General features: G+C 40.9%; 2 protein-coding genes across 5 annotated transcripts; both read right to left on the reverse strand.

Moving 5' to 3' along the window:
- Nucleotides 1-1,524: 1,524 nt before the first annotated feature.
- On the reverse strand, nucleotides 1,525-6,522 carry LOC122014590 (protein RGF1 INDUCIBLE TRANSCRIPTION FACTOR 1-like). 2 transcript variants are annotated; one of them, XM_042570877.1, is made up of 5 exons: nucleotides 3,028-6,522; nucleotides 2,737-2,928; nucleotides 2,598-2,672; nucleotides 2,384-2,524; nucleotides 1,525-2,305 (listed from the first exon to the last, which is right to left on the reverse strand). In XM_042570877.1, exons 1-5 carry the CDS (start codon nucleotides 3,082-3,084, stop codon nucleotides 2,015-2,017), a joined length of 756 nt encoding a protein of 251 aa, XP_042426811.1. In that variant the 5' UTR covers nucleotides 3,085-6,522; the 3' UTR covers nucleotides 1,525-2,014. The 2 variants fall into 2 exon arrangements, with proteins under 2 accessions (XP_042426811.1, XP_042426810.1); XM_042570876.1 differs by having other exon boundaries at nucleotides 2,737-2,931.
- Nucleotides 6,523-6,659: 137 nt separating this feature from the next.
- LOC122014589 (epoxide hydrolase A-like) lies at nucleotides 6,660-13,205 on the reverse strand. 3 transcript variants are annotated; one of them, XM_042570875.1, is made up of 5 exons: nucleotides 13,069-13,205; nucleotides 12,838-12,957; nucleotides 12,555-12,737; nucleotides 7,443-7,684; nucleotides 6,660-7,070 (listed from the first exon to the last, which is right to left on the reverse strand). In XM_042570875.1, exons 1-5 carry the CDS (start codon nucleotides 13,117-13,119, stop codon nucleotides 6,824-6,826), a joined length of 843 nt encoding a protein of 280 aa, XP_042426809.1. In that variant the 5' UTR covers nucleotides 13,120-13,205; the 3' UTR covers nucleotides 6,660-6,823. The 3 variants fall into 3 exon arrangements, with proteins under 3 accessions (XP_042426809.1, XP_042426808.1, XP_042426806.1); XM_042570874.1 differs by having other exon boundaries at nucleotides 6,660-6,722; nucleotides 6,793-7,070; nucleotides 12,838-13,204; XM_042570872.1 differs by having other exon boundaries at nucleotides 12,838-13,204.
- Nucleotides 13,206-19,775: the final 6,570 nt, after the last annotated feature.

Here is a 19,775-nt window from a genome sequence, read left to right on the forward strand (position 1 = left end):
GCCTCCGGCGACGATTGCCTACTTCCTTGCCCATGTCAACAGCGCTGGTCATCACCTCCTCCTCTTCTACCTGCGTACGCGCGCCACCCCCCTTTCTCACGCTCTCTGGCCTTCGTCGTTGGGGTTTTTTCCGCCGCCCACCGGCCTTCTCTGTTCGGCACTGCCCCCCACCATCTCCTCTCCTTCTCCTCCTCTCGCCGGAGCTAGCCAAGGAGACACCACTTCCCCTTTACATGGACAGCCGGAACCCACACCCTCGCTACCGGCTTCGCCGGAACCTCCCCTCCTGCCGCTGTTCCCAAGCATAGGTCCGTCCACCATAGGCGTAGGCCCTATAGTGGCTGATCTGTTGGCCTTTTCGTTGTGCTCTGGCCTTCGCACTAATTTGTGTGTGTGTTATGTCCTGACCTTGGCATTGATCTGATTTGTGTGTCGTTTCCCGGCCTGCATGTCGATCTCGCTTCCCGGCCTACGTGCTGATCTCGCTTACTAATTCGCGTATCGTCTTCTGAATCCAGGTCGTATTCGGCTCCATGACGCCAGACCCAGCTCCACATCCGGCTCCGAGTCATTTGCTCTCCCGGGTCGAGACAACTCGAGCAGCGTCTCATCCGAGGGCGCCCCCCTGGGCCAGGGTACATCTCCGTACTCGTCTCTCATTTATTTAATTATTATATTATCAGCCTGTTACTCACATGTTCGTTGGAGCCGCCTCGAGCCTCGGAGTACCAGCGACCGGGGGATCCGGTCACTGGATGCAGGTAGCGTTGACCAGAGGACTTTTGAAGACTTGGTCAACACAGAAGTCATCTCAGCACACCCCCCTCCGAGACACCGCGACTCCGTCAACATCCCCGCTACCTCACCCGATAGTCCATCTGACTCAACTTCTGGATAAGATCAAATAAGATATTATCTAAATATCAAAACTTAAGCTTGAATTCACTCCAATTTTGTCAAACTAATGATTATATACTCATAATCTCCAAACATTAAGTTGTGAGGTTTTACAAGCGACAACCTTGCTAATGTAAAGCTCCGATGAGACGATGAAAGGAGTCTTTTATCTACACAAGAAACAATAATAATTAGAGAAGGAAACAAACGAAAAAAGAGAATCTTTTATCATTATCGCTTCACCTCACCAATTACCTCAATCTCCATCTATTTCTCTGCCAACTCAAGCCTTAGAGAAGATATGCTCTTAATCGATTTGCTATTAGGCGAGAAGTCGCATATGTTTTTAGATTTATCTTAATAATAGATAAAAAAAAATCTAGAAGATTAGATCAATCATCTCCAAAACTTAATTGATTTAAAAAATCTAATACCTAAATTATTAAAAATAAAATAAAATACTCTTGCCCTGAGCCACAACAGCAAGTAATTTTCCAAACACTCATCAACATGGTAATAAAAAAATAATTACAAGGAAAATAAATCATGTCAATTTATAATCATCCGCTAAATCATCCAAAACGATAAATTTCTATTTTTTTAAAAGTAATACGTCAGTCAAACATTAATTCCTATCTGGTACAATCACTTTGACGCCATCTAACCCACTGAACCCCCTCCCCTGTAAAACTCCAAACACACATCATCGTTTGAAGCTAACTGCGACGTGTCTTTTGTTAAATTGACAAAAGCGACGTACCAAAAAGATACTTTTCTTTATGCTCTTGCCAACGCTGCCCTTTTCACAAAAGTCCGACTCCCTTTTTGAGAATTTTAAAAATTACGGGTTGGAATCGTAAATAGCCGGTCAAACCATATCATCAAACTTTGTCTCGACTCCAGAGAAATAGCATCCAAACGACGAAGAAACGCACGAGCCCTTTTTGGTTCTTACGAAACAAACAAGTGAATATAAATGAAACAAAAACCAATGAGAAGATTTAATGCCGAATCGAACCGAACCGCTTTCGCCCGCTGCAATGCTTTGGTTCACAAAATTGTGTCGATTCAAATTTTTGTTTTTTTCTTCTTCCAATTTTACCCCGTCGCGCCGGAATCAGAACAGTGGAGCTCGGACGGGGACGCCCTTCTTCCTCCGGCTCGCCACCTCCGCCGCGGCAGCCGCACGTCGGGGGCCGCTTCGCATCTTCCGCCAGGATACGGGCTCAGTATCTGCGACGCCGAGCTCCGCGCCGCCGCCGCTGGAGGCGGAGGAGGTGGCGGACTCGAGGATGGAGTCCGGCGTCAGCTGCCCCTCGTCCAGATCACAGGAGCTCGGAAGAGGGAGGTACTCGCACTCCCGGAGCTCCTTCCACAGCCCGCCTTCGTTCTGCAGCAGCTCCTTCACCTGCTCTCCCGGAAAGAAACCAATTGGAAACAAAGTTGCAATTTTTTTTATCTGCCATTCGGGAGCACGATAGAATACCTTGCAGGCGAGGGAGCAGAAGAGGTAGGGGTCTTGGAGAGGGCGATAGCAGGAGAGGCAGGCGTTGCCGGAGCCGCGAAACGGGCGGCTCGGCGGTCGCTCGTTCAAGAACACCACCTTGGCGCTGTTGGTCGTGTATGACTATACGAAAGCAAAAACAGTAGCGCATTGATCGATAAAACAAATTAACAGAAGACTCCGTTGACTCATTTACCTGAACAGAAGAGCAGTCGATTAACTTCTCCAAATCGTCCACTCGCACGACATCGTGGTACACATACCTTCTTACCTGCACCCGCAAATCGCCATAAATGTTGAATCTTTTTGAGTTCGGTCTTGCAGTAGAAGAATACCTGGAGAAGACGATGAGGGCGGTGAGGAGGAAGACACTGAGGGCAGAAGCTGGAGCAGCAATCGAGGCAGAAGATGTTCTTCTCGTTCTTCTTGGAGGTCTCGTGGATCATACACGAGTTGAAGAACTTCTCCGCCAGCATCACCTCAAGCCACCGAGGCATGCTGCTGTTGCTGCTGCTCGAAAACCCCACCTGCTTCGGTAGACCAAACCCAAACAACAAGCAAACGTCAACAAGATGCAATCTTTCGTCCCAAAATCTCAACTTTGGTTGGAAAAGATGATGAGGTACCATGGCGGCGCCTCGTTTGAGCATTTCAGCGAGCGACTGGCCTTCAATGCGAGACATAACACAATAACACGGCGGAGTGGCGTGTCAGAGCTCTACCTCGTCGCCCATAAGCTACAGGCGCGCGATAGGACAGTAGAGATGGTGATGGGGCGGCGGAGAAGAAGGGAAGCAGGAAAAAGGAAGCGGCACGGAGGATTTTGGAAGTGCTGCCAAAAGAGAAGCAGAGGCGGATGGCGGTGGCTGGTTTTAATGGGGCAACCAAAAGGCTTACTATATTATTGCCTTCCATTCCCCTCCCTCCTCACCTCAGTCCTCACCAACAAGAAAAGGACCAAAAAAAAATACTACGAAATTGCAGACATTTTCTTTTTTTTTTTTCTTTTCTGAAAGGAAAAAAAAAAAAAACAATGGGATGCATGGGAAGATGGAGAGGCCATGGATATAAAAGCTTGAGTGACAAGACCCGAGACGGCGACCTTCCTCTCTCGCTCTCTCTCCATCTCGGAGAAAGAATACGAAGCAGTGCTGGGAGAGGACAGCAAAGGTGTGGTTGGATGTGGGAACTGCTGCTCGCAGTCCCCAACACACACCATTAACGTTGCGTCTTTATCTTAATGACAACCTTTTCTCATGTGTCGCATTCCTTTTATGTGAATTTAAGCGATCGAGTCTACCAACTTGCCTATTGAAATAAGTATTTTGCCTTCTGGAATATAATGAATAATACAAATGGAAAAAATAAAACGACTGTTGCGATTAATTAAAATCTGGAAGGTGAGTTGGCAGCTTGGAAGATCAAGTTAGATGATAGATCTCTTTGTTTCAAGTTGTCTTGAAGTTTTTTTGTTTCAAATCTAGTATTTTGTTTTCATACCAGACATTGTATTTTTGCGGTTTGCGTTATTCCTGCTTGAGTTTTGATTAGTCCACATGTTCTCACTCATTGTTCTACTTTATTGTTCTTATTTCGTGTTTTAATTGTCTCAGAACTATGGTGTAACGACAGGACATTCAAATTATGATTCGAATCCTAATTATGATAAATTTATAAAAAAAAATTCTCCAAATGAGACATGTAACTAAAAGATGTTGGACTCCTACGCTGCACGCTACGAGCGCTTCCCGATTTATCCTCATAACGGATGAAAAATTTTCGTAAAACCAGACCAATCATCCAAACTCGACGTTACCTAACATAATTAATCATTTTTTTTTTCATGTTTTAATGGCTCAATTCTTGTTCTACTTTATTTTAATTTGGATTGATTCTAATGCAGGTTATTAGTGAGCTTGACTAGCAGTTTTTATGATTTTAAAAATTTTAGCATGGTTAGGGTTAGAAGAATTTCAAAAACATATTGGTATGAGTAAATATGATAGATTTAAATTAATAGTGACTTATATTAAAATCATATTAAATTATCTAAATTTTAAAAACTCATGCATGTTATATATGTCTAAAGTCATTAATAAATTTTGACCACAACAACTTTAAATTTATCAAATTTGATCCAAATCAAGATTATCATATTATTGAGACTCTTTTGAGTGAACTATATACTCTAATCTTGATTCCACGCTCATATTTAATCCGTTATGAGGTTTTAATTATTATTATTTTTTAACTTTTTAGAGAGAGAACTATAAATTTAACTTTTTATTATGGTACAATTATTTGTAAAGAAGATATATCATTTTATATACAGGGATGAGAGCTTTAAACTATATTTCAAATGGCTTTATTTACATGTGTAAAAAAAATAAACGATGAGCTAAATAACATTGAACAATTTAGACGATTGATGGCGTCTCGTAAAAAATTTTATATATTGTTCGGATAAATAAATTGAAAAGCACTTTTTATTTATATTTTAAAGATGTTACTTAGTGGTTCATTTGTTAATGAATTTCTGAGTGATGATTAAAAGATGATAATTGAAAGAAGATTAATTTATATATATATACCCTATCTAGTTTCATTTATCATGCCTTTTTAGCTGCCTAAGTTGATGTATCTGTATATTTACTCTAGTAGGTCTTGAGAATGAATACAAAATATCTCAATAGATATCTGACCTTCTTCATATCGTTGTGCTAGGATAAAATCTCTCATGATTTATCTGTTTATATTTTATCGTGGGCCGATAATATTAGACATGTTAGAAGAAAGATATCACCCATTCTCCAACCTATCATACTTTTCATTTTATTTGTTTAATATTTTCATATTTTATCTTGTACTCTCTTCTATTACATTGAACAAAATGAATGTATCTAAACAACTTCTACTTATTAGTTATTTATTGTTGTTTTAAATGTTGTTCAATGTTGCATTACAAGCTGAACCTCTTCCAGGACTCCTTGAGGATTGTCCTATGCAATTTAGAAGGAAAGTAAATCATGAAAAGCTTGGTCACCAGGCATAGTGGCTTGCGACGTATTTCACATATGCTGAAAATCGATCACATGACCTATTACAATAACACCGTATTTCTTAACCAATTGGAGGCTTCACTCAGTACAGTAGTTTTTCATACGGGATCAAGTGACCTAAGATACAATTCACATATGTTAGGAATTGATCTCATGATTTATTACAACAACACCATATTCATTAACTAACTATACCCATCAATGAGAGCATTAATTTAAAATTATAAGATATTTATTAATGAAGTTTTCCAATGTCTTGCATGAATCAGGTATCACCGAATCTAGGACAATCAATCTAACCCCATAAATATTTCTCACCAAACTATTAGGATAAATCAAGAAGCGTTTGTAATGGACGTTCTAGAAGTCCAACATTCTATGATTACACATCTTATTTAGAGGAAAAATCATTATAAATATACCCTAACTAAAAATTGAACTATAAATATCTGTATAATAACTTAACATACTTTACTGTACTTTAGTTCCGGGTAAGTTTTCCAATGTCGATCCATAAGCAGTAGTACCACATTGTAATTACTTTGAGGTATGACAAGTTTTAAAGGATAGTTATTAATGAAGTCACATGTCTAAGGCCTACGGACCAATAACAATTGTAAGGGTTTGTCCGAACATGGCACGAGTCAATCTTGCCACCTAGATTGACTCGTGCCATATTCTGGCTTTCTTGTAGCATTTGTGAAACAAATAGACCGTACCAACGAAGAAGAGGTGAAGGATTAATCTAAGATAAAAGACATCCTATATAATAAAAAAATGATTAAACGTTGCTCATAAGTCTATCTTCAGGAAGGAAGGTAAATTATCAAATCAACTTTTAACCAATTATCAAATGACTAGGGGTGGATTTTTTTTTCTTCCAAAAATATACATCCATCGGAAATTGATCTTGTCTCATTATAATAAATTCATTACCCTCTAAGCTATTGAATACCATTTGGGGGCTGATAAAAGACATCCTAGATTGATACCTGATGAACCTATACTGTATTCACACATTGTTGCAGTATCTCTAATTTCTCATGCCCACTCAAGACACCGTAGGAGATGAAAGGTTCAAGGGACAGCCCAAGTCAAACTCAAAGTGCTTAATTGACATACCTTCATACTTTGCACGTCGAGAATGATCTCACCTAATCATGAGTAATATTTAGCAACATCAGAATCGGATTGCCATCTTGAAAAGGAAGGAGTTCCAGAGTTGAATCCCGATCCACCATTTCAATCAGAAAAAGCTGAACCTGCAACAAACTAATTCTGTCGATTTTACAGTTTATTTTAAATACAAGTGATGAGTCAGATACCAAGAACCTTCGAGGGAAAAGTGATCTTGACTAAATTATTAGAACTTTTTAATGAAGTCGTAAATGTGATCAGAAATCTCCTGTGGCCTCTCCTGGTTGATGAAATGACCGGCCCCCTCCATCACCACCACATCTTGAAGAAACGGAACCCGTTTTCTGAAACCACCCTTGTGTATGTAGTCCTGCACGCCTGGCGTATGGTATGTTAGATCAAGATCCCCGACAATGAACTTCACCGGTACCTTTATTTGGACGCCAGTCCAAGGTGCGGTAAGCTCCCAATTCCTGAATACCGGCAGTGAAATGGGAAAGACATCAATTTAATTCTGGCATGGAAATGTGGGTAAAGTTGCAAATGGAACATGCAAAACAAACGAAATATAATTTCTCAACTTCTTCTAAACTACATATCAATTTACTGTTTCGAGACAGCTTTTGAAGTCACTATTAGGCAAGGGGAAAATGTTGAACTCGACATCTTAAAGCTGAGAAGATGCAAACCATGAAAAAAAAATGAAATATCAAGATTATGTCATTTCTGTTTAATCAAGAAAGAAAAGGTTGGCCAAGGTATTAATATTTAAATATACTAGTATAAAAAGCAGTTGAATTGCCTCAAATTGATAACAAATAAAGTAATATGGATCTAGAACTTACATGTCCATGCACCGATAGTAGTTCAGTCCTCCAGTAAAGCCCGACTTTTCAAATTTGTTGGCAAAATACTCTACGTCCGCGGCTGATAGCCAGGAAGGCAAGGTAGCAGGTGCTTCAAGGGAACCGTCAATACCTTTTTCCTTGGTTATAATAATGGCTGCTGGAGTGCGATATGTTAAGAACCTTTTGATCAAGGACGTAGTACCAATCTGTTCAAATTCAGCTTCTATTGCTCCATGTTCCTGATACAACACCATGAAAATCTCATTTAATAGAAGATAAATAAACTGATGAATACATTGTCATATTTTCAGTGTGATTTTAAAAAATGGATAGCTAAGTTTTTTGATTTAAGATTCTTCCACTATTTTTCCTTCAAGTAGGGAACATACCACCTAGACATTGTCTAATAAAAGATTAAGCAAACAAGGAAAAACAGAGAAACAATAGTCGTACAAAATACATTCATGAAACATTTACCCATTGATTACAGCCATGCATTCAGAGTGCAACAAAAATGATCAGTGTTCAAAACAAGGTAAAATATTGTTCTGACCTGTGGTATCAATCCTCAGTCAAAAAGGATACTGTTTTGCTGTCGTGTGAGCATGCCAACACCATGGTGTCAGTGGCACCAGTTAGGAGGGTGGAACCAATAAGTGGAAGAAAACAGTGGCTTACATCATCAAACATTGGTTCAAATCTTGGAGTGGTGCATCCCATTACGGCTCGCGGGAAGCAAAACAATCCTCAATACCCAGTTGCATCTGGAAGTAAGGCTGGAAGAAGCCACTGCATCCTGTCAGTCATGGCTTGAGGAGCACCAGAAGAGGCTTCGCCCCAGTCATCTAATTGAAAAAGCTTGTCGAGGAAGCCCTATAATAAAACCTTAATCCTTGCCTCCTGTTGCAGTTAGTGGAAGGCTGAAAGTGTCCCTTGCATCTCGTCAGGGCTCATGGAAGGCCAAAAATTGGAGCAAAAGGTGACATCACTCACCCAAACAGTCTAGTATCACCGGCCTCATGGCCATGGAAGGCCAAAAGTGACCCTCGCGCTGGTGGAGGAAGTTTTGGTGGGACATTTTCTGTACTCCTAAATCAAATCCGGTTTGAGGAACACATTGGGAGTTTCAAATGCCCCAACTCTTTTTTCTTTTTTTGATAATTTAGGTGTTCGGATAAGGTTTGGTTGTTGTTGGTGGTGGTGGCGGCTGTTGTAGGTGTCCGGACTTCACCTGACTAGAGGTAAACAACCTTGCCTACTTGGTAAATTCAGTGCATAACTTATGCACACTTAAAGGCCGATCTCCAAAATATTGATAATTCAAACTCTAAAACTGGCATTGAAGGGCATCTAAAAGGGTCAAAACTTTCTATTTTAAAAACAAAAACTGGGTTATTGTACTGTCTATTAAAAATCACCCTACTATTTTTTTGAGCATTCACTAGTTGTTCTTCCCTTGTCCATGGCAAGATCTAAAAAATTCACTAACAGATTGTTTCTTTCCCTTGCACATTTAGTTGTTTACACCTAATCCATGCTCAACCCTTATCAAGCTCGCAATTTATCCACCTATCCTCTTCTTGTTTCATTCAATTTTCATTTATGAGCTATGCAATCCTCCAAGATCGCAAGCTAAAGCATACCAATTTAGGCTCACATAGCTTTAAATCTCTTAAGCCTCCTAAAAGAGGGAAAGACCTTCCTTTCACTGTCAATTGATACTTGTCCTCCCTCTATGTCATCCTTGCCACAGAGCTTCCTCAGGAATTTAGGCTTTGGTTCAATATTCATTGCCAATAAAAGGCAGTTTGGAAATCAATAGGGATCCGATCCAACAAAAAAACTGCAAGTTGAAGCATAGAGGGAAACTTATGATGGAGTGAATAATCAGATTATTGATAAAAATCTCACGCATATAACTTCAAATATGGGAAAATTCAAATTGAGAGTCTAGCTTCTTTTTTAAAATTGTTTTTGTTTAGTTTCCACTTGGTTAATTAAATCTAAATTTTAATTAATTTTTCTCAAAAAAGTAAAAAGAATCCAAAATACACAACCAAAAAAAACTCATCCAACTCTACTCTAAAAAAAGCACCATGCATTACCTCCAAAAAAAATTCACCATAACTAGTCCACAAAAGAACCCCTTTTAGTACGTCAAAACTCACATGCACTTTGTCAAAGGGCATCTTCAATATAAGGTTTGTTCAAGGTTTGTAAAATTAAAAAACCTTAATAAAAAAGTTTGAACCATTGTACAGGTGAGGTTTGAGGTTTGTAGTTTAAGAGCAGTATTAAAAATTCAAACCTGTTTTTTCCTCTTGAAGATTGAGCTTGCAATTAATGATATAGTAGTGTTACATTGTGATTTGTGATGTAGAGAGATATATGATTAGTAATGTAGGGCCCACAAAAAAAGTTGTAAAGAGATTTTTTCATTGTAGATAGAATAGTAATTTTTTTCATTTTTGATGTGACATTGATGTGACATATTGAGGTTAAAAAAACTCATTTAGAGGTTTAACTATGGGAGATGCCCTAATAATTTTCATGTCCAAAAGCTTTCATCGATAGTGATGAGGGTGGGAAATACTGTCGCCGTTATGAGAGATGTAAATGTTAGATATGAAGATCTTAAAGTCATATGAATCTTGAAAGTCAAACTGGAAAAAAAAAAAAAAACCTCAAGAGCGAGTCTTAAACATGCAAATCACTCAATCAATAAAAAGCATCACCAAACTCATTCTTTTGACCCTTCATTGTACCACAGAAGAACTAAGTTCATGTTTTGAATATAATAATAGGCATTGATACGGCGAACAAGGAGGGACCCCCAAGTGAGGTTCAAAGGTCGACAAATTGTCAAAGTCCAAGGTAGGTTAAAGTCCAACATGCCCGGTGGGATCTCCCCACATCGATCGGCCAAGGCCTATCGGACACCCCAACGGATCCAGCTCCCCACTCAGCTAGATGATTACGAGCTCTACTCCCCATCACATCCCGATCGGCTAATGCCAATCGGACATACTCTTAAGGCTCAGCTTCCTACTTAGTCAGATGCTTACGGGGCTTGATCCCCATCACATCTTGATCGGCTAATGCCGATTGAACATACTCTCAGGGGCTCTGCTCCCCACTCAGCCAGATGCTTACGGGGCTTTGCTGCTCATCACATCCCAATCGACTAATAACCGATCGGACATACTCTCTAGGGTCCAGCCCCCCACTAGTCACTTCTCATGAGAGATTGGGCTCCCTGTTCACAGCCCACCTAGCAACCCAATAGGCCTTCGAACCCATGAGCCCGTCTCACCATTAATACAACACGCAAGTTTGTCAAAAAATCAAAGAATTGTATCTTTGCACAGATACACAATACTTCACCCATGCCTACAATGGGATCGCCGGATATGGTGGAAGAATGGTGATTAAACGGGTTGTTTAGAAATGACGTGATGCATCATTAAGTATGGAGATCATATAGGCATTATAAAAGGGGTTCCTCTCCGCTGACATAGGTATGCAAATCTACCGCCTTTCTTCAATTACTCCAATGTTCTTTTTCTTCCTAGGATCCTGACTTGATCGTCGGAGTAGCTGCGCCAAGGACCCTGGGCTACTTACTAGCGATTTTTCTCCTCCTGCTCTTGCTCGCAGGCGTTCCTAGTTCGAAGCCTTCTTTTGGTCAACCTCCTTTTCTCTTCGTTTGTACTTGTAGGTGTTCTCCGACACTCCCAAGTCAAAGTCTTCCCCAGTCAAACTCCCACCAGCTCACTAGTAGTCCATAGCTCACCGCTTCCAGATGGGATCAAACATAAACATAGATTTAGACATAAGTTAGGAGATATCAAAAAGCATTTTTAAGTAAATTCAAAGTATCAATGGGTACTTGGACCAAATATGAAGGGAAAGTATTAAGGATACAAATATATAAATTGTCTCGTTTACTAATAGCTTGAGTTACTTCAAATAAAGAAGGGTGGCTGGTCCGACTTCATATTCCGACCACCAAGTAAATCCAGGAAGTGAGAAGCCTCTTGACGAACGTCGCATGCATGCGTTGCGTGATTTTTAAATCCTGATTTCTTGGGGAAAAGCACTCTACCACTTACCACTACTTCATGCCTTTGGACAACTTGATCTACTTCAATTGTAGCAACAAAAAAAAAGGTGGAATCCGCCACCCAACGGCCCCACACAGCCATCCCCACGGCCATCTGTGAGGAGGTAAATCGCGAAGTTGCAATTGACCACTGCGAGGGTGGTGTTTTCTTTGCTTTGCTTAGATTCGACACCTTGCCCTTGTAGCAATATCTACCCACAGTAGCCAACTCACGCATGCCTCGGGGGCAGCTTGAGCTACTTCAAGCTTTTGGAGAAAATAGTTAGCCCATTATCATATTTATGCTATTTCCTCTAGATCTAAAATCATGTCTTGATAAAATATGATTTTGCATCATAATGCGCACTTTTAGCATTCTAAACAAAAGAGATAAAGAGGTCTGCATCGCATAATAATGATAGTAGTAGTAATAATAATAATAAATTGCTACTTGTGCCACGGTTAGCATAAGGATGCTTACTGATTTATAGTCACCAGCCTTTCCTTTCAAGGGGACCCAATCACCACGGTGATATAAATTAATCCTTCAAAAACGAGACCAAAAAGGCAAAAACTATGATCGAGGTTTGTGAAATGAAAAAACTGAACAAAAAAGTTATAACCATTGTGGGTACAAGGTTTGAAGTCTATAGTTCAAGAACAGCAGTGAAATTTCAAAATTGCTTTTTTGTCTTGAAATTGATGCAATATGCATGTAGCCATACAATTACATTTCATGAATTGGACCACACAAAAAAACATTTAGAGCTCTAACTATTGGAGATGTTTTAATAGATTTTTAGAATGTTGATGTGGCATGATGTGGCATATTGGGATCATAAAAAAGGTTTTTGTAGAGCTCTAACCATTGGAGATGCAAAAACCTAAACATGATTCATTTGCGCTGAATAACCTAAACAGAGCGCAACCCAAAGATGATCAGCTACGAAATTTAGAACAGCAAACTATGTTACATGTACCATGGTCAGGAAGTAATACATACTAACCTGGAAGCGGCACATATAGTAGTCGTCCCCAAAAATGGCCCTCAAGGATTCCACCGTCCTCCGCCTAGGATTCCGGGGGCTGTACGGCACACTAAGATTCACCAGCGCCTTCACCATGTCCGGTCGCAACACGCACAGCCACCAAGCCACAATCGCTCCCCAATCATGCCCCACCACGAACACCTGCATCGGTCAATCGATCATCCAGATGATTCGCAACGGTATAAATGTGGAGTGGACCTAATTAAAGGAAATCATCGTGTAAGAGATGGATGAGGGTGACTTGATCTTGGCCGAGGGCGTGGACTAGCGCGACGAGGTCACCGACGAGGTGGAAGATGGAATAGTCGGAGGCGGAAGGAGGGGAGTCTGAGTCGCCGTAGCCTCGGAGATCGGGGGCGACGGCTCGGTAGCCGCGGGCGGCGAGGGAGATGATCTGGTGGCGCCAGGAGTACCAGAGTTCAGGGAAGCCATGGATGAAGAGGACGATAGGGCCGTCGCCCTTCTCCGCGACATGGATGTTGATTCCGTTCACCCGCAGCGTACGATGGCCTATACCTTCCATCCTCCCTCTGCTTCTCGGCGTCTCTTCTCTTCTCCCCGATCAAGCTACTCTTGTTTGACTCGTTAAATGTCCACCCGTAGCACAGCTGCGCATGGTTTCGTAGTCAAGAAAATTTTCTTTCTAAATTCTAACTTACTATTTTTGTTATACTGAGGGGATAGGTATTTAATTTATTTTTTTAACTATATATATTTTTTAATAGGATATTAATTTTAATATATTGTTTTAAATAATAATAATTAGATATAAAGAAAAAAAATTATAACTATAAAAGATATTGATAGGTATAGAGACGGAGGATATAGAATCTGATCCGAATATGATCCATTGTCGTCCCTACTTTGAGTTATAGGAGATCGTTGATATGACGGTTCTATATTTTTGTTTGACTTGTTAAATTTTGAAAAAATGTCAAAAAAAAAAAAAAATCTTTCTAATCTCCCCTCTTGGTCATGGAAACTTATATTTTGACATCTTAAATAAGCATCTTCTTGGAGATGTGATCTGGGGATGATTGGGTACACTACAAGAAAATTAGGATTTTATAACACTTAAAAGGCAACGTTTTTTTAAAAAAGCGTTGTTTTTTTTTTAACAACGCTTTTAGTGAAAAACATTGTTTATTTCTTTATTTTCTTACTAATAGACAATGTTTTTTTAAAAATCGTTATCTATTAATAATTTTATGGGTCAAATACAATGCTTTTTGAAAAGTACTGTCTATTAATATTTTTTAGTATCTACGACAATGATTTTTTAAAAGCATTGTCTATTGTCAAACCCTCATCTAAATCTGGGATGATCTAAACCGTTGGATGCAACTAAGGAGTAGACAAGACCTAGGTTTCACTTTGACATCCACCTTTCTCCCGAATTTCTCCTACCGAAGCCCTCTCATGCATAGTCTTCTCCTCCCGAATCCCTCTCACGCGTACATACTTGTCTCCTCATCTCATGTCCTCTCTGTCCAACCCCTCTTCGGCGAACCCTCTCTGCGAACCTCTCCTCTGAACTCCTCTCTGTGTAATGATACTCTGTTGAATCCCTCCCCCGCTGAACCTAAAATCCAACTTCTGGATTCAGGAGTCATCATCTCTTCATGCTACAAATTTCTCTCGATCGGGAGAAGTGCTACAACTGGCTTCATCAATCCACAACCTCTTCGTTGGCAGATCTCTTGCCAGAGAAGCTTCATCCAACCATCCCACACAGCTTCTTTTCACCAGCACAGATCAACCCACTCTATCCGGATCACACTCGCATTCCCTCTCTAATCAGCTCTCATCTGTAGCTCTTCTTCCGAGAATCGGACAACAACCGTCTCTCCGTTTAGGCCTTCCAAGCTCCTCATATCAGTTTTATCTGAAGCTTCCAACAATAACCTTCAAGATCCGGATAACATTGGTTCGATTCCTTGTGTGACTTGTTGGTTCTTTACTTTCAAGTCTTGAATTGTAATGGAGTTGTCATTTCCTATTTTGATTGCATGCATTTTGCATCATTTGTTTCCTGCATGTTAAGTGTTTGAAGAAATGTTTGTTACATTAGATTCATTGAATTTTGCAATGTTTTAGTTTAATTGCTTGCAATATCATTTGTGTTGAATTGTAGGTTGGTTATGTTCGTGTTTGTTTTGATGTGATCAACCAAGTTTAGGTTAGGTCATGTTTGTCTGATCTCTGTGTCTAAGTGGGCAGGAACTTAGGAGCGCAGGAAGTCGAGCGGAAGACCGACTTTTAGTGCGTCTTTCCACCGCCTTGGATTAACAACCGTCTTGGTTGTAACCAAGTCAAATAGCTGAGTCGTCTCTCTTTTCTTTTTTGTTAATTACTTTAATTATTAGTGTTGCTTTATTTTAGAGTTGAAAGTTTGAGGAGGGTATAATTATTGAATTGCAGGCAATTCACCCCCCTCTTGCCGGTCCCCGCTGCGCCAACAAGTGGTATCAGAGCCCAACAGCCTCAGAAGGACTAACCGTCGTCTAAAGCACAAAGATCAGGACAATGGTCGGCGCTAACATTCATCCCCCAAAGTTCGATGGAGATTTCGCCACATGGAAGCGAAAAATGGAGGTATTCTTTAAAACTGAATTTGATATACTTTTAATAATGAAGTATGGATATGCAGCGCCAAAAGATAAAGAAAAGTGCAACTAGACGAAGAAGAAGCGGGTTGATTGCGTGGCCAACGGAAAGGCCGAATTTCACCTGCTCAGTGTTCTGCCGCCCCAGGAGGTAAGTCGGATCGGAAGCTACGACTCCGCCAAAGACCTCTGGGATAAATTCCTGGAGCTCCATGAGGGCACCTCAGAAGCGAAGCTAGCAAGGCGCGACGTCCTCCGGACACAACTAACAAATCTTCGGATGAACAACGACGAGAAGGTTGCACAACTCTAAGCGAGGATCAAAGAGCTGATAATGCAACTAACAAATCTCGGTGAAACGATAACAAATCGAGACTCCATCCGGTATGCGCTCAACGCCTTCCCAAGAACTCCAGAGTGTGTTGGATCGAGACCGCGCTAGAGGAGGGGGGTGAATAGCGCTCGCGGCTATTTCGTTTTTCAAATCGGAAGACTATCGGAGTTTAAAACAAGCAGCGGAATAAAGAACAAACACACAGAGAGAGACACGAGAGATTTTACTTCGTTCGGAGCCTAAGGCGACTCCTACTCGAAGGCCCGCGATCCTTGATCGCTTTCCATGGGCAACAACTATAAGCTCGTTAAAAGATTACAATTATGAGTACAAAAAGCTATAAGTATTATACCGACAACAAGAAATGCTAAATCTGAAGCTTCGGGTCGTCGGGCACTTGTAGCAGCACTTCGGAACGTCTTTTGGAGAAGCACGTTGATGAGAGATCACTTAGTATTTGTTGTTTTGAAGTGCTGGTCGAAACCCCCTTATAAAGGGTGTTCAAGGCGCCTTGAAGGCTGTTCAAGGCGCCTCCATGCTGCCGAATCCTCCGTGTGGATCAAGCTTGAACTGGTCGAAGTTCATCTGCTTAAGGCGCCTTAAACCTCACTCAAGGCGCCTTCCAAGGCGCCTTCTACCTTCTTCAAGGCGCCTCCAATGGTGCTTCGAGGCGCCTCCAAGCTCCATGGAGGCGCCTCAGACACTGTTCATCCGAGGCTTTAGGTTGCTCCTTTGTACCTGCAAGATACGTTAGTCCCAAACACTATCCTGTAACATAAAGTTAGCACAATAAATATGATAAATGAAGTATAGACAGTCTCCGGACTGTCCGAGTCTGACTTCGGGTTTCCAACCGGAAACCCTAGGTCGACCCGACTCCTACTGTTTCCTCTACGGGGAACGTGTCCTCACCTACTCCACTCAGGAGATTTACCTGTTGCCAGTGCGATCCTCCAGATCGGTAGCTAGAGGGGGGTTGAATAGCTTCGCGTGTGCTCGTCGTGCTTCGTTGCTTGTTTCTTCAAAGTGATGCGCAGCGGAATACAAAGAAAAAAACTACAACAATGCTAACAATAGGATTTTACTTGGTATCCACCTCACAAGAGGTGACTAGTCCAAGGATCCACACCAACACACACACCCTCCACTAATGAAACTCTCCTTTATGGTAACTACCAAGGGCGGAGAAGCCCTACAAGACTCAATACAAGAAGAAGAAAGGGTAGTAAAGAAATACAAGTTTACAAGCTTACAATGAGTGCACAAACCCTAACCCTAGTTTCTTCTTCTTGCTTTGATCCGCCTCTTGACTTGGAAGAGCCTCCAAGAACCTTCAAGAACTGGCGATCTCGAGCTTGAGAAGAGCTGTGGAGGAGCTGGTGAAGATCTGAAATGAATCGGTGAAGAAGTGCCGAAGACAACGCTCGCCTGCGGCTCAAATACGACTCAACGGTCTGATCCCGATCGATTCGATTATTCCCAATCGATCGGGGAGGCTTTGGATCGATCCACGGATCGATCCAGAGTGCCTCTGTGCTATGGAAAAACGTCTGGATCGATCCAGCGCTTATCGCGCAAAGCAGCAGCGTCCCAATCGATCCACTGATCGATTGTGACCTCTGGATCGATCCACTGATCGATCCAGAGGCTTTCTGTTCGCTGGGAAAGGTCTGGATCGATCCACTGATCGATCCAGAGCCTGGATCGATCCACGGATCGATCCAGCACTTGGTTTTTGCCCAAAACAAAGTCCCAAACCTCCCAAACCAACATCTGGTCAACCTTAACCTGTTGGTCCGTCATGCATAGCATCTAGTCACTCCCTTGACCTGCTAGGACTCCCTCACCAAGTGTCCGGTCAATCCCTTTGACCCACTTGGACTTTTCTTTCATGCCAAGTATCCGGTCACTCTCTTGACCTACTTGGACTTTCACCTAGCTTCACTCACTAGGGTTTTCAATCTGCCTAGCTTCACTCACTAGGACTTTCACCTGGCTTCACTCACCAGGATTTCCATCTGCCTAGCTTCACTCACTAGGACTTTCACCTGGCTTCACTCACCAGGATTTCCATCTGCCTAGCTTCACTCACTAGGACTTTCACCTGGCTTCACTCACCAGGGTTTCCTTCCAGTCAAGTATACCTACTTGACTCTTCTTCATTCACACTGATCAGTCCCTGATCAGAATCTCCCCATATGAACAACTACACCTGCATTGTCCATGTGTCTACATGTATTGTCAAACATCGAAACTATGACCAAGACTCAAGCTTGGTCAAACCAGTCAACCTTGACCTAAGGGATATTGCACCAACAATCTCCCCCTTTTTGATGTTTGACAATACCTTTAAGTTTGGACCATTCTGAGTTAAGCTAATCCCATAGCCTTAACTCCATTCATGCCAAAGTATGAATGTTGGTTCCCTTCATTCTCCCCCTATGACCTCCCCCATAGGTAATGAAGGCCTAACTTAAACTACACATTCTCCCCCTATTGGCACACATCAACCCATCCTTGAGCACACATAAACCCGTGCCTTAATTTTGGGCACTTTTCAACAAATGCCCCATTATTGAAAATTCTCCCCCTGAATAGTTGTTCATCGTTGTTCACAACTTCACTCGTTGTGACCAACACGATAATGAAGGACCCATTCCCTTCATTTTCAAATAATGCTCGCTCTGGAGCATTAACATGGTCTAATGACCCAAATGAAGGTCTCATACCCTTCATTTATCCTTAACCCTACATTCTTCCTCAATGTAGGCCAATGCCCATCCTTGAGCATTATCCACTTAACGGAAGGTTAACCACCTTCCAAGGTTCATGAAAAATAATTTTCATGCCTTTAAAGAGTCCCTCCCCCTAAAGACATGGTGGTAACTTCTGTCATTGCACCAACAATGACTTGGAATCCCTAATCCTTTATGAAACCCAAATTTAGAAGCTTTGAGGTTCAAATATTCAAAATTTGAAACAAACCTCACCCTAGACTTCAATATAGTCTTCCTTAACCAATCCATCCTTGTTTTCAACACGAAAACACACTTTTTATGTATACAAATGTATTTTGAGGGGTTTGGAATGGTTACCTAGACTAAACTAGGTTTAAAGATGCTGAAATCAGGCTTTCCCAGCCAAAATCAGCAACTTGAATCGATTGGAGTTGGGTTCCAATCGATTGGACATTTCTGAATCGATCCACTGATCGATTCAGACTTCCTGGATCGATCGGCTGATCGATCCAGCGAGCTTCTGCTCGCGGGAGACTTGCCTTCTGAATCAATCCATGGATCGATTCAGGCACTCCAATCGATCCATGGATCGATCGGAGCTCTGATAGTTGCTGAATTTCAAAATCAGCCAACTTCAGAAATCCCTAAAAAATTCTACAAAAATCCAAAAATCACGAAATTTCGTGTAGGCATTATTTAGGGCATTTACTATCAAGTAAAAATAGTTTTCTATGAAAATACTTCATATTTTCAAAGATTGACACAAACTTGAAAACTTGTAAAAACTTTAGTGTTTTCTTTAAGTTTGTGTCTAACTATTCAATGGTGATTACTATCAAAAGATAGTCTTCACCAAGGTTTTCCAAAATCATTTTGAAAACATTTTCAAACCAATATCCCACCATGTTCCTTGGGCTTAATGCACATGAATTGTACATTAGCTTTCCCAATGATAGGAAAACACATAATTATGTGTTTTGATGAACTTAAAAACTCAAACGAATGCACTAAATCAACATCTTGAGTTTTGTTCATCATCCTAACATCTCACTTGTATTTAATGTGCACTAAAACACATACAAGTCACCTTATAGTCCTTGTGAGATGTGAGATTTTGGTTTTGCCATATTCTAGGGATCATGCATATCTATCTAGGCATTTTAGAGATATTAGACATCCACCTAGGATGTCACTTGTTAATAAGTGTTGTTAAATGTCATTTGTCCTTAATTACAAGGAATTAAACTTAATGCATGATTATGTTATGGCATACATCAAAAGGAAATAATTTTTCAAAAGAAAATATCCTATAACTACATGATGTATGAATGTCATGACATGGTATTTTTGGATTTTTCATAATAAAACATGAATGCAAAAATAGACATGATGTCATGGCATATGATGGGCAAACAATCATGATAAGGTTTAGCATAAATAAAATATACCTAGATTACCTATCTAAGTATCCTTAACCACTTAGCTAAATCAAAAAGCATAT

The sequence above is a fragment of the Zingiber officinale genome, chromosome 8B (genome assembly GCF_018446385.1).
Source record: "Zingiber officinale cultivar Zhangliang chromosome 8B, Zo_v1.1, whole genome shotgun sequence".
In the NCBI taxonomy this organism is placed as follows: Eukaryota; Viridiplantae; Streptophyta; class Magnoliopsida; order Zingiberales; family Zingiberaceae; genus Zingiber; species Zingiber officinale.